Source organism: Carcharodon carcharias, chromosome 10 (assembly GCF_017639515.1).
Source record: "Carcharodon carcharias isolate sCarCar2 chromosome 10, sCarCar2.pri, whole genome shotgun sequence".
In the NCBI taxonomy this organism is placed as follows: Eukaryota; Metazoa; Chordata; class Chondrichthyes; order Lamniformes; family Lamnidae; genus Carcharodon; species Carcharodon carcharias.
Genome location: NC_054476.1, coordinates 151,044,530 through 151,059,360, shown reverse-complemented (window position 1 = coordinate 151,059,360; position 14,831 = coordinate 151,044,530). Strand labels below are relative to the sequence as shown.

The 14,831-nt window shown below is 46.3% G+C and overlaps 1 protein-coding gene across 5 annotated transcripts in view; it reads left to right on the top strand.

The window, feature by feature from the left end:
* The window catches only part of LOC121283156 (multidrug and toxin extrusion protein 1-like), a 58,755-nt gene extending 46,607 nt beyond the window's left edge, over positions 1–12,148 (top strand). For 4 of the 5 annotated variants that reach the window (XM_041197329.1, XM_041197332.1, XM_041197328.1 and 1 more), the window contains 4 exons: positions 1,611–1,743; positions 2,750–2,844; positions 3,825–3,906; positions 11,528–12,148. In XM_041197329.1, the coding sequence (XP_041053263.1) occupies positions 1,611–1,743; positions 2,750–2,844; positions 3,825–3,906; positions 11,528–11,766 (549 nt within the window). In that variant the 3' untranslated portion in view covers positions 11,767–12,148. Of the gene's footprint in view, positions 1–1,610; positions 1,744–2,749; positions 2,845–3,824; positions 3,923–11,527 lie in introns of all 5 variants that reach the window. The other variant, XM_041197331.1, reaches the window with a different exon arrangement.
* Positions 12,149–14,831: the final 2,683 nt, after the last annotated feature.

The window sequence follows — 14,831 nt, the reverse complement described above, 5'->3', positions numbered from 1 at the left end:
CATCAGCCCCGGGAACAACATTTTAATTTGATTTGTTAAGTTTCCTTTAAGAATGTTGCCTTTTGTTACAGTGCCCCTTTAAGGGGCTGTTAACTAGTTAATTTGTTCGTTCCCATTTGCTCGAGAGAGTATGAGGAGAGACTGCTGGGACATGTGGGGAGGAGGCAGGAAGCAGAAATGTGTTATACTGCATTCGGTAAATAAACCTATTATCAAAAAAAGTATTAGTGTCTAGTTTCATACTTCAACTGGCTTGAGATGGAATTAACACTGGGCCCAAGCTATGGAACCCCTCCCTCAACCAAGCTGTCACTTTGCTTCTCTCTTCTCCTTTAAGACATTCCTTCATCACCCTGATACACAATTTTTTAAATATCTCCTTGTGTCTTGGTGTTAAATTTGATAAACATTCCAGTGAAGCATTTTGGGATATTTTGCTACATTAATGGCTGCTAAGTACTGGTTTTTGTTGTCTTGGCCATGTTTTAGGTTACGGTTGACACACTCATCTCCTTGAATGTGAGAATGAGAAGTGATCTCATTGAAACCTACAAAATACTTAAGTAGGAATAGACAGGGTAGATGCAGGTAAGATGTTTCCTCTGGTTGGGGAGTCTAGAACCAGGGGACACAATTTCAAAATAAGGGGGGAAGCCACTTAGGACCGAGATGGGGAGAATTTTCTTTACTCAGGGGGTTGTGAATCTTTGGAACTTTCTATCCCAGAGGGCCGTTGAAGCTCAGACACTGAGTATGTTTAAGGTAGAGACTGATAGATTTCTGATTAACAATATCATAAAGGGTTAAGGGGATAGTGTAGGGAAAAGGTATTGAATTGCTCAATCAGCCATGATCGTATTATATAGCGGAGCAGGCTCAACAGGATGAATGGCCTACCCTTGTTCCTATGTATGCTGTGAACTTCTGGCTACACAATAGCCACAAGTGTTCCTTACAGCAGGAGACAGAGCTCTGCATCTGCTTCTCTGCCAACCCAGACTCTGCCAATCATTCCCGGATATTTTTGCCATTCCCTCATACACCTACTGCGGACATAGTCTTGGTTGAGTGGGTAGCACTGTTGACTCTGATTCAGAAGGTTGTTGAGTTCAAGTCCCACTCCAGAGACTTGAGCAGAAAAATCTAAGCTCCAATGCATTGCTGGGCTCCACTGTCAGAGGTTCCGTCTTTCAGTCAGGCGATAAACGGAGGCACCATCCACCCCTTCAGGTTCCCACAGCCACTCCCTTAAAGAAGATCAAGGAAGTTACCCCCCAGTGCCCTGGCCAATATTTATCCCTTAATCGACATAATTGAAAACAAATTATCTGGTCATTATCACATTGCTGTTTGTCACATAGCAACAGTGACCACCCAGTACTTCACTAGCAGTAAACTTGTTTGGGATGGGGTGAAAGTTGCTGTGGAGATACAAATTTGGCTTTCTATTATGTAAATAGCCATATCACCTGCCCTTAAACAGTGGTTTGACCACCCTTTGGGTGAACGGCTCTAAAAGAAAAGCATACTCCCATTTCTCTTAATGTGTCTTCATCAAAGTCACTTTACAAGATAATGAATTGTTAACATGTGTTTTGTCTGTCCCGCAGACTGTAAGTGGTGGTGTACTAAGAGGAGCTGGGAAGCAAAAGCTGGGAGCTATCGGTAACCTAGTGGGTTTCTACTCAATTGGGTTTCCCCTTGGTGTCACACTGATGTTTGCTGCGCATCTTGGTGTCCTAGGTAGGAACTTATCTCAAGTATGTTTAGATATTTTCTCCCAATTATTTTTGTTTCCCTTACCCTCCATTGAGTCTGTCTGTCCCAATATACTATATTTCTGATGTGAAAGCGAGTGACCAACCTTGCTCCCAACTCTCCTAGAGCACTGACCTTGGGCCAGCCAGATGGGCTTGGACTCTGATTTGCTTTCCTTCACCTCTGACCTTTACTCAAAACTTGGCCCCCGACAGCTTAGCTGACATCAAGAGTTTGACTCCATGACAAAACCACTGATGCTTTGCATGCTCTTCAGTGGCCTTTACACTTCTTCGCTTCACAGCTGAAACCCTCAAGGAAAAAACAGATGTTTATGAAGCGTTGGTCATTTTTAAAAACATTCATTCTCGGGCTATGGGCAAGTTTAACCCCCAAGAACCCTTGAGAAGGTGATGACAGGCTTCCTACTTAAACCATTGTAGTCCGTGCAGTGTAGGTGCCCCCACAGTGCTGTTAGGAGCTCTAATGTTTTGACCCAGCGATGGAGATGACATGGCGGATATATAACCAATGTCAGGATGTTGAAGGTAATGATCTTCCCCATACATCTGCTGCACTTGGTCTTCTAGGTGTTGGGTTTGTGGGTTTGGGAGGTGCTGGCGAAGGAACCTTGGTGAGTTATTGCAGTGCATTTTGTAAATGGTATACACTGCTGCCACTGTGCAATGGCTAAGGGGATGGATGGGGTGCTCCTCAAGTGGGCTGCTTTGTTCTGGGTGGTGTTGAACATTCTGAGTGTTGTTGCAATCCTGATCACACTTCTCAGTTGTGCCTTGTCAATTGCAGGAAGACTTTAATATCATTGGACTCAACTGATCTTAACTATTGTCAGTGGAGATGGTGGTATTAAAGTCAGGACAACGTCCAAGAGCAGAGCCAATTGATACGTGTGGCTAGGATTTCATTAATAGAAAGAATAATCACAGAATGCACAGCCTGCGTACTCACTGCACCATTATGATTTTTGCAGGTCTTTGGTCTGGACTGTTCATTTGCGTGGTTGTCCAAGCAGTCTTCTTTATAATTGTGATTTCCAGAATGAATTGGGACAAAGCATCTGATCAGGTGAGTGCAGCTCAGTTAATAATTACACCGATTTGTAAGCTTCTTTTCTCTGCTTCCTGTTGTCCCCTCATATCACATACTGTGTCCCCTGTCCCACACCACCCCTCCCCTCAAGGTGGGAGAGCAAGCAGCTAAGAAGCCCCCTGCCTCCCAACAGCATTTGCCAAAAGTCCCTCTTCATATGATTGCTGGAAGTTGTCTAACCTGCCTGCAACAAAATTCATTCATTCCCAAGAGGGTCACTAAGTGGTACAATGGGTGAGCAAACTACCTGCTTGCCTCTGGAACTGAACTTTGAAAGCTGCTGATGCCAATGGGCTCAGTGTTTCTGTTGTCGTGCTGAACCAAAACCAAAATTTCCCAGGCACTTGAGATTGGCCTTTATGTTGGTCTGAACTCCAACACCCACTGAAATGAATGAAGTTTCCTTCAGGTACAGCAAAGCACTCACAATATGCAGCACTGAACTATATTCTTTATTGCTTGTAGGTTTCTGCAATAGAACCAAAATATGCAGTTAGAGCAAATATAACTCATAGCCAGCGATATCATATTTAGGCAGTCTCCCTCTGTCTCACTCACTCATCAGTGTTTACAAATCATTTTGCTCTGTCAGTAGTCACAATGCAGTTTCAGGCTCTGGCCTCTAGGTGGCTTCGTTCAGCAAGTTAATGAGCAAAGGAATAGGAGGAGGCCATTCAGCCCCTTGAGCCTGTTCTGTCATTCAAATAGGTTATGGCTGATCTGTAGCTTGGCTCTATCCACACACTTTGGTTCCATATACTTTAACACGCTTGCCTACAAAGGTTCAGTCTCAGTTCTGAAATTTGGCCATCATCATGTGTATAGATATATTTTTTAAAAATTGTCAACTGACTGTGGGCAATGTCAGGGGCAAGTTTAAAATGATGCAGAAGTAGCTGTACATTGTACAAAAAGTTTACTTCTCCTTTAACTGAGGTTTTGTGCTCCTTTTGAAGGCTGTGGTTAATGCAGGGATGAAGATAACTGTGGACACCACTTGCAACCCCTCTAATCCTCAGAATGAGGATATGTCAGCAGGTATGAAGAATTGAAGGTGAACCTTTACTTGATTTCCCATTAATGCATAAGTGAATTAACCTATAATCTCCTCATAGTGCAAAACCAATGCAAGAAAATGGTGTACATTGGTGCAAAATTCAGCGTTCATGAATTCCTTTCAGATTGTGTTTATTGTGACTGTTTATAAAGTCTGGTTATGTAAATAAGGAAAGTTGAGAGAGGGGGGAAAAGGGTGGACATCCTCGAATCCTAAAAATTTTGGGATAAGGTTTCTGCTTTGGGCACAATCACTGAAAACCACCAAGGAAAGTGCTGCAGTGGCAGGGTAACAATATTGATCTCTTTAAGAGCCAAGCTGTACAGATGACAGAACAGTTGTTCAACAACTCTCCTGAGACCAACCAACTCAGGTGGGAAATGTTTACCAAATGTGTAAATCGTTTGCGTGCTCCTCACAAAATCGACTCTGGAAAGAGGAGTGCCATCTCAAGAAGGAGAAACTACATACCCGTGCTGAACATCCTTGGTGGAACAACGATTCTTCAAAGAAAGAGGAAGCCTGCGTTAAGTTTGGACAGCACCGAACTGTGGTCAACAGAGAAATTTGATGTGCCAGGCGTAAGTACAAAATTGAACTGGCCAGGACAGAAAACCCCAGGAAATTTTGAAGGTATATTAAATTTTTTTTTAAAAAAAGGGTAATACCAGGAAAGCGACTTTGCATATAGGGGTAAGTTACTGCTGGATGACTAAGATGAAGTTGAAGCTCTAAGCTCGCAGTTTCAGTGTGTCTTCAAGGAAGAATCAAGAGCACCTGAGTACGAATCTGTAGTACGTGGGCAGCCTTACAAAGACATGCCAGATGTTACAATTGCAATGTGGGGAGGCAATGGTGTAGTGGTATTGTCACTGGAGTAGTAAACCAGCGGCCCAGGGTAATACTCTGGGGACCTGGGTTCGAATCCTGCCATAGCAGATGGTGGAATTTGAATTCAATTAAAAATCCAATGATGACCATGAAACCATCGTCGATTGTTCAACCCATCTGATTCATTAATATGCCTTCTCTCATGTGACTCCAGACCCCACGGCAATGTGGTTGACTCTTAAATGCCCTCTGAATAGCCTAACAAGCCACTCAGTTATAACAAACTGCTACAAAGGCACAAAAAAAGGAATGAGATTGACTTAGGCACTAGAAATTGCAATTGTAGCCCTGAAGACCCTGCAAAGTCCTCCTTGGGTTAATGCCAAATTTGGGAGAGCTATCTCATAGACCAGCAACATAGTCATCCTTGTGGAATCATATATTACGGATAATGTGCCAGACATCACCGTCCCTGGCAGGACAGGCCTAACAGAGGTGCCAGCACAGTGGTACACAGTCGGGAGGGAGTTGCCCTGCGAGTCCTCAACATTGACTCCAGACCCCATGATAGCATGGGCAGGAAACCTCCTGCTGATTACCATGTACTGCCCTCCCTCAGCTGATGATTCAGTGCTCCTCCATGTTGAACATCACCTCGTCCTCACCAACCTGCCTGCTGCAGATGCATATGTCCACGACAGTATTGGTAGGAGTGACCACCGCACAGTCATTGTGGAGACGAAGTCCCGCCTTCACATTGAGGATACCCTCCATCATGTTGTGTGGCACTACCACTATGCTAAATGGGATAGGTTTCAAACAGATCTACAACTCAAGACTGGGCATCCATGAGGCACTGTGGGCCATCATCAGCAGCAGAATAATACTCGAACACAATCTGTAACCTCATGGCCTGGCATATCCCCCACTCTACCATTACCATCAAGCCAGGGGATCAATCCTGGTTCAATGAAGAATGCAGGAGCGCATGCCAGGAGTAGCAGCAGGCATACCTAAAAATGAGGTGTCAACCTGGTGAAGTTATAAAACAGGACTACTTGCATGTCAAACAGCATAAGCAGCAAGTGATAGACAGAGGTAAGCGATCCCACAACCAATGGGTCAGATCTAAGTTCTGCCATACCCAGTCGTGAATGGTGGTGGATAACTAAACAACTCACTGGAGGAAGAGAAGGCTCCACAAATATCCCCTACCTTCAATGATGGAGGAGCCCAACACATCATTGCAAAAGATAAGGATGAAGCAATTGCAATAATCTTCAGCCAGAAGTGCCGAGTGGATAATCCATCTCAGCTTCCTCCAGAGATCCCCAGCTTCACAGATGCCAGTCTTCAGCCAATTTGATTCACTCCATGTGATATCAAGAAATGGCTGAAGGCACTGGATACTGCAAAGACTATGGGCCCTGACAATATTCCGGCAACAGTACTGAAGACTTGTGCTCCAGAACTTGCCATGCCCCTAGCCAAGCTGTTCCAGTACAGCTACAACACTGGAATCTATCTGGCTATGTGGAAAATTGCCCAGGTATGTCCTGTACACAAAAAGCAGGACAAATCCAACCTGGCCAATTACCGCCCCATCAGTCTACTCTCGATCATCAGTAAAGTGATGGAAGGGCAGGGGTCATCAGCAGTGCTATCAAGCGGCACTTGCTTAGCAATAACCTGCTCACTGATGGCCAGTTTGTGTTCAGCCAGGGCCACTCAGCTCCTGACCTTATTACAGCCTTGGTTCATCATGGACAAAAGAGCTGAACCGGTGAGGTGAGAGTGACTGCTTTTGACATCAAGGCAGCAATTGACCGTGTGTGGCATCAAGGAGCCCTGGCAAAACTGTTGTCAATGGGAATAAGGGGGAAAACTCTTCGCTGGTTGTGGTCATACCTAGCACAAAGGAAATGGTTGTGATTGTTGAAGGTCAGTCATCTCAGCTCCAGGACATCACTGCAGGATTTCCTCTTATGCCCAACCATTTTCAGCTGCTTCATCAATGACCTTCCTTCCGTCATAAGGTCAGAAGTTGGGATGTTCGCTGATGATTGCACAATATTCAGCACCATTCATGACTCCTCAGATACTGAAGCACTCTATGTCCAAATGCAGCAAGACCTGGACAATATCCAGGCGTGGGCTGACAAGTGGCAAGTAACATTCGTGCCACACAAGTGTCAGGCAATGACCACCTCCAACAAGAGAGAATCCAACCAACGCCCGTTGATGTTCAATGGCATTACCATCACTGAATCCCCCAACATCAACATCCTGGGGGTTACCATTGACCTGGAACTGAACTAGACTAGCCATATAAATACTGTGGCTACAAGAGCAGGTCAGAGGCTAGGAATCATGTGACGAGTAACTCACCTCCTGACTCCCCAAAGCCTGTCCACCATCTACAAGGTACAGGTCAGGAATGTGATGGAATACTTCTTACTTGCCTGGATGAGTACAGCTCCAACAACACTGAAGAAGCTGGACACCATCCAGGACAATGCAGTCTGCTTAATTGGCCCCACATCCACAAAAATTCACTCCCTCCCCCATCGACACACAGTAGCAGCAGTGTGTAACATCTACAAGAAGCACTGCAGGAGTTCACCATGGCTCGTTAGAGAGCACTTTTCAAACCCATGACCACTACCATCTAGAAGGACAAGGGCAGCAGATAGATGGGAACACCACCACCTGGAAGTTCCCCTCCAAGTCACTCACCACCCTGACTTGAAAATATATCGCCGTTCCTTCACTGTCGCTGGAAATCCTGGAACTCCCTCCCTAACAGCACTGTGGGTGTACCTACACCACATGGACCGCAGCAGTTCAAGAAGGCAGCTCACCACCACCTTCTCAAGGGCAACTAGGGATGGGCAATAAACGCTGGCCCAGCCAGAGAAGCTCACATCCCCTGAACGAAATTTTAAAAAAACCAAAAAAAATTAAGGGTGTTGAGAAATTCCGCCATAACAATGATGCATCTAAAGCTTGTGGCCCTGATGACACCCCAGACCACATGCACATAAAATTGTTGCAAGGAAGCTGTGGCAATGGTTACACTCTATCTTTCAACAACCCATAAACACAGGAGAACTACCCACCAACTAGCCATGAGCTAACGTCTCTGCAATTTACAAGATAGGACCGCCTACCGATTCAGCAATCTACCGACCTAGTTCACATCATTAATAGTCAGTTAACGACACTTCTTGGGCGGAATTTTCCCAAACTTCCACCAAGTGCCTAGCAGGCGGGTGAAACGGTGGGCTGCCCGCCAACGGCGAAGACGGGTTTTCATGCCTCTCGTTCCCGAGCCCACCTCACTGTTTTACACACTCTCAGGAAACAAGCCGCTTCCATTGTGGGCGGCTCCTCATTTGCCCGCCTTTGCATCACACCAGGCGCCATGTTTAAAGGTCAGCCGCAAGCACAGTGCTTGTTGCTTCCAGCTCACCGCTGCTGCCCAGGAGACATGGTCGTCAAAGGCAAGAAGACTGCAGCCCCCGCAGTTTGACGACTGGTCCTTCAAGTGACTGCTGGATGCTGTGGAGGTCCGCCGGGATGTCCCGTGCCCTCCGCTCTGGCCACAGGATGGGCAGCAACGTGACCAATCTGGATTGGGAGGCGGTGCCAGCGGCAACACACTGCAAAAGAGGACAGCCGCCCGGTGCCGCAAGAGGATGAATGATCTCCTGGCGAGCCTCTGGACTCTGGAGCTGCAAAGGCAAGCTCGGGAACATCAGGAAGGGATGTCTGATTATGAGGGGCATGGACAGGGTGGATAGGGAGCAGCTGTTCCCCTTAGTTGAAGGGTCAGTCATGAGGGGACACAAGTTCAAGGTGAGAGGCAGGAGGTTTATGGGGGATGTGAGGAAAAGCTGTTTTACCCAGAGGGTGGTGACGGTCTGGAATGCACTGCCTGGGAGGGTGGTGGAGGTGGGTTGCCTCACATCCTTTAAAAAAAATTCCTGGGTGAGCACTTGGCACGTCATAATATTCAAGGCCATGGGCCAAGTGCTGGCAAATGGGATTAGGTAGGTAGGTCAGGTGTTTCTCACCTGTCGGTACAGACTCGATGGGCCAAAGGGCCTTTTCTGCACTGTGATACTGTGATTCTGTGATCTCCTCCATTCACGCTTTTCATCATTCTCAACTCACACACTTACAAATCCAGCACACATCCACAGGGCCCTCACTTATTGCCAGTTCGAGGGACATCACCATTCACTCTTTCACACACGCCGTCATTACCCTCACTCCATCCATAGGACCACCCACACAGGCTAGGCACATTTACCATCTGGCCTGGCAGGCATCCTGCTTACACTTTCTCCATCTCTATCCATGCAAGACAAGCTGGCACACAAGAGAGACGTTGCAGGCCAGTGGCAGAATGTCTGAAATCAAGGTCCTCGTGGGCTTTGGAAACAGCCGTCCAGCTGGCTGGTGAGGATCTGGATCGGTCCTGTACTGACAGTGAGGTCGGAGATGCTCTACCAAGTGAGGATCCAGCAGTGCAACATCCATCAGACAACCATGTTGTGAGTGATGTGTCCTCTTTCACAGACCACTGCCATGCATTAATTATCTCTCCTGGCTTTCGCAGGCACATCTGCCAAACAGTTGAAAGAGTCCATGACCCAGGGCCTCCAATCAAGCCCCAAAGAAACCTCTGAAGAGGAATCTGAAGGCACCCTCCCTGAAGTCCTGTCACATCCTCAACCACACCCTCCACCAGCACAGAGACACACACCTCGGTGGAATATAGCTTTAGGGTAGCCTCGGGACCACAATCTGATGAGCACATCGCACTTTCTGATCTGCAGCAGGCAGTGGCAGGGACTTCCCAGATCCCCGGCACTCTGTGGATTGCTGGAGGTTAGAACGTTTCTGAATCCAAATCTCAGATGATGAGCCTCTGGACTCGGTCATGTCATAGTTGCTGGAGCTGCAAAGGCAAGCTAGGGAACAACAGGAAGGGATATCCCAGTGCACTCCTCAGATTGCAAGGCACAATGGAGGAGTCTGTCCGCCTTCATTCTGAGTGTTGACCTCGGTCCTGGACCAAGGTCTCCATCCTACCAGTGTTGACCAGATGTGCGCATGGTTTCCAACGCACCGAGATCAACACTGGTAGGCTGGAGACCTTGGTCCAGGACATTGCTCCTGCACTGCTATGCGGGCTTAATTCCATTGCTGATGCCATCGTTGGCATCCAACAGTGTGTACATGAGATGAGTGCCAGGCAGCTCAATTTCACTCCAGCGGTGCTTGTTATTGTTTCCAGAATGTAGCGGGCAGGCGCCACAGAATTCACTCATTCTCTCTGTGTGCTCTCAGCATCCTCAAGGGGGTGCTGGCCCCATCATTTCAGCATCTGTAACCACTGATGCTGTGCTGCAGCTTCTGAAGGGCTCAAGTGCTGAAGGCGGACAAAGCATCAGATGCTTCTAAAGTTTCATGGCTGCATCTCTATGATATGACCCTGATCACTGAGCGCAAGTGAGCTGTCCTCAGCCAGACAGGAATCAGATATTCTCGGAGGCTGTGTGAAGATCAATTGAGTGTCCTCTGCATGTTGTCATCATCCTCCTGCAATCGTGCAACTATTAGGGCCTCCACTGCATCTCCATACAGGAGCATTATCACAGAGGGTATTCATGCTGCCATAAGCCAGACTGGAGTCAAACGTTCACAAATACGATGTGAGGATCTATGGTGTCTCCTCACTGCATGTCATCATCATCCTCCACAAATCTGGCAGCTATGAGAGCCTCCCGAGCACACCTGCCTCGTCTGGCCTCATCCCTGTCATCGTCGCCTCCGAGGACCTCCTCAGCAGGTGATGATGTTGCATGACACCCTCTGCGGACTGTACTGGAGGGCTTCCTCAGACCAGTCCAGGCACCTGAGGCCACCACACGGGTGACTTCAGCCACAGCCTCTGCAGGTAGCCCTTGTCCCCGAGGAGCCAACCCTGCAGCTTCTGTGGACCCTGGAAGACTCGAGGGATCTGTGACTGACTCGGGATGTAGGCGTCATGCACACTCCCTGGAAACCGTGCACACACCTGCAGGATGCATTCCTGGTGGTCGCACACCAGCTGCACATTCTGGAAGCCTTTGAGGTTGAGGTTTCCTCAAAAGTTCAAAGGCTGCCTGGCCGATTCGCCCGCCCACCAACCATAACGTTGGATGGGCAACGAAAAATATAGGTTAATTCATTGATTAATGGCCTTAATAGACTTCTTAAGTGTCAGTGGTAGCGCTCTCACACGCGCCCGCCGAATGAAAAATCACTCAATTGCGCAATGATGTCGGGACGCTCACCCAACATCATCACACGCTATTTCATGCTCGGGTATGTTGGGTGCGTGCCCAACAATATATCTTGTGAAGGAAATTCATCTTTTACTACACACACACACACAAACACACACACACACACACACAAACACACACACACAAACACACACACACAAACACACACACACACACACACAAACACACACACACACACACACACACACACACACACACACACAACAGAATGAGCAACAACAGAGTTTTATGCAGCCCTGGAGAAGGGAGGCTCTGACTGTAGAAGGCATTTATTCCTCATTTTCACAGGTCATAGCACAATATGAATAACTTTGCCTGTAACTCATATTGCACCAGTCATTCATTGGGTTCAAATCTCCAGCCTTCTATAACTTTGCTCGATAGTGTCTTTCAATGTGATTTTCCTTTACAGGACTGAATACGGAGGATCCTGTTGTCGTTGTGTTGACCAATCTTAGCCAAGTGGAGATTAACACAGACACGGAACAACTGAGAGAAGAGTCCGCTGCACTGGAAATTGGTGTTACCACAGTTGGAAAAATCTTGTCCACAAAACAACTGATAATTCGCCGTGGACTAGCTTTCCTTTCAGGACCAATTATACTGGCAATTGGACTTGCGCTACAATTAACTATTGCAAAGCCCACATAGACCCTTGATGAATTTAGTCAAGAAAAGCAGGGATCAAGGTGACATTCTGCAGCATGGGGAGCAGCCAATGGATAACAAGACATCCGAGAAAGAGTCATATTGGACTCAAAACGTTAGCTCTATTTCTCTCTCCACAGAGGCTGCCAGACCTGCTAAGTTTTTTTCAAGCACTTTTGTTTTTTATTTTGATAGCGAGATCACTGTTAACTTGGGACATCAGTTGCTACAGGGAAACTCCAGTCTCCTGCCAATTATTTAATAAATAGAGTATTGTTGGCAGTGTGCAGGCATCTGATAGACAGATCCCAACTCATAAAACTTTGAATAAACAGGGATTCATTGATAGCAACCATGACTTTAAACTTGACACTTTCCAAATGTTCATTAAATAGAGCATCATTGGCAGAACACATCAATAGTTAACAATTTAGAGAAAACAGAGATATCCAGATCTGATTGTTGTTGATTTATCTTAATTATATTTAAGACATTTGAATCCAGGACTTGCTTCGGGGTCCCATGTCCAATTTGTAGAAGCCTAATGCCAGATTGCCAGATTCGGAGAGGTCGAATAGTGCCAAATGACACCATGGACACACTTATTAGACGTTAACAGATTTCCTATGCTGTTGCTCACCGGTAGGTCAAATGAAGCACTTCAACATGTAACACACAATGTATTATTCTGCTATTAAGGCAGAGCTGTTTTTGAGCTGCTCTGTCCTCTTTTGGCCACAAAGTCCAATTGTTGTAGATCCTCAGATTAACTAGAGGTCATTTGTTGTTGGTGTGGGAATTTTGGATAAAAACAAAAAAACTGTGGATGCTGGAAATCCAAAACAAAAACAGAATTACCTGGAAAAACTCAGCAGGTCTGGCAGCATCGGCAGAGAAGAAAAGAGTTGACGTTTCGAGTCCTCATGACCCTTCAACAGAACTAGGTGAATCCAAGGAAGGGGTGAAATTTAAGGTGTGTGTGTGTGTGGTGGGGGGGGTTTGGGTGGGGGGAGAGAAGTGGAGTGAGGTGGTGTGGTTGACCTGACCACACCACCCCCCCTCCACTTCTCTCCCCCCCCCACCCAAACCCCCCCACACACACCTTAAACCAGCTTATATTTCACCCCTTCCTTGGATTCACCTAGTTCTGTCGAAGGGTCATGAGGACTCGAGACGTCAACTCTTTTCTTCTCCGCCGATGCTGCCAGACCTGCTGAGTTTTTCCAGGTACTTCTGTTTTTGTTTGGGAATTTTGGAAGTTGACAGGGGCTTGTAAATTTCTGGCTCTAGGTCAGTAGGCAATGGCACAAAGTAACTTTGAAGAAGGGATGGAACCTCAGACCTTCTGAGTCGGAAGTAACGCTATTCCCAACTGCGCCAAGAAAACACTTTGCAGTGCTTAGGAAGCTGTTGTGTATTCGCTGGTTTGTTGTACATCTCAAATATTTGATTTACCTCAGAATAATGCAGAGATGATATTAGCCCTAAGTCTACAGTAAGTTTATTTACAGTACTTTAAAACAGCTCTTCAATTCCAGGTGCCTCCACACATGTCCACAGCTCGCACTCCACAGATCTTTCTCTCTCTGGAAGCTTCTGTTTAATTTTGCTCTCAAAGGGTCCACCCAGGCTTAAGCAATCAAGCACAATGAACATAGCTCAGTGAACAGACTAACATAATCAAACACAAATCAATCAAGCCATTGAACACTGCAAAAGCCTTGACAGCACCAATGTACCCGCCTGAAGAAGAAAAAGACCATTCTGCCAAATGTTGGACCAATGGGTGAGAATATTTGCTTGCATCTACATTACTCATCCCTTGCTGAGAATAATATTGTATAGCAAAATGATTTTAAAGCATTCTCAGTCAGCAATCACTGTGTAAAACCTCAGAGTAAATTAACAATAAATAATTAAAATAATTCCCAATGCGAATATGATTCACGCCAGAGTTTCTCAGGGATTGACGCCATAGTGTATGATTACCGAATATAGTTTGGGGATAAGGCTACATCATCATTATAGTAATGATTCTCCCTTCAACCGCATTTTCCACTGGATCACAGGTGCTGCTAAAAAATATCACAGCGTTTTATTCTGGATGGTGTATTTCTACAAAAATTATGTTTTTAAAAAGAAAGTTTCTAAATGAGTGAAAGTCACCATGCAGCGAAAAACAATCAAATAGAGTCAAGTCCTTGCTGATCAAAATCTTGTCAGGATTCATTCCTTCTCAGGAGGTGCCAGTAACGTTTTTCATGTAAGCGGTGTGTTTGCTGATATACCCCAGTGTGATGGGACTGTGGGCCGCATGTACAATTTCCTGAACAGGTAACTTCGGAATGAAGTATTTCCACATGTTGGTGAGTTTTGGTTCAAATTCACGATCCTAATCATTCCACCATTGGTGGTCCTGCTTCAGCTCCATCGACGCTAAGTTTTTGAGTACCCTTCCTTAACATCATCTCCTTTCTAGTCTCTCTTCCCTTTAAGACACTCTTTGAAATCTATCTCTTAGGCCAAGCTTTTGGTCACTTGCCTTAAAAGTTTCTTAAGTGGCTCAGTATCAGAGTCAGGATAAGGGGACAGCCATTTAGGACTGAGGTGAGGAGAAACTTCTTCACCCAGAGGGTTGTGAATCTTTGGAATTCTCTACCCCAGAGAGCTGTGGATGCTCAGTCATTGAGTATATTCAAGACACGGGCCTGAATCTTCGGCTCGGCGAGCGGGGGTGGGGCCCGCTCGCCAAGGCGTAAAATGACGCGGAGTGACGTGGGCTGCGTGCCCCCTGAAATGTCGAAGGCCTATTAAGGCCATTTAAAAAGGCAACTAAGCAATTACCTGAGCTGCCCATCCAACCTTAAGGTTGGCGGGCAGGTGAAGAGCCTAGGCAGCCTTCACATTTTTCATGGGGCCTCATCCACAGGTGGGATGAGGTTTCATGAATGATTTTAAATTTTCACACAAATTTTTATTAAAATTAATTCACACGTGCACACCTCTGTGCCTCAGAGATTTCTGTGCTCTTTCAGGTGCGTGCATGAAAGAGGGCGCTCCCAACTCAG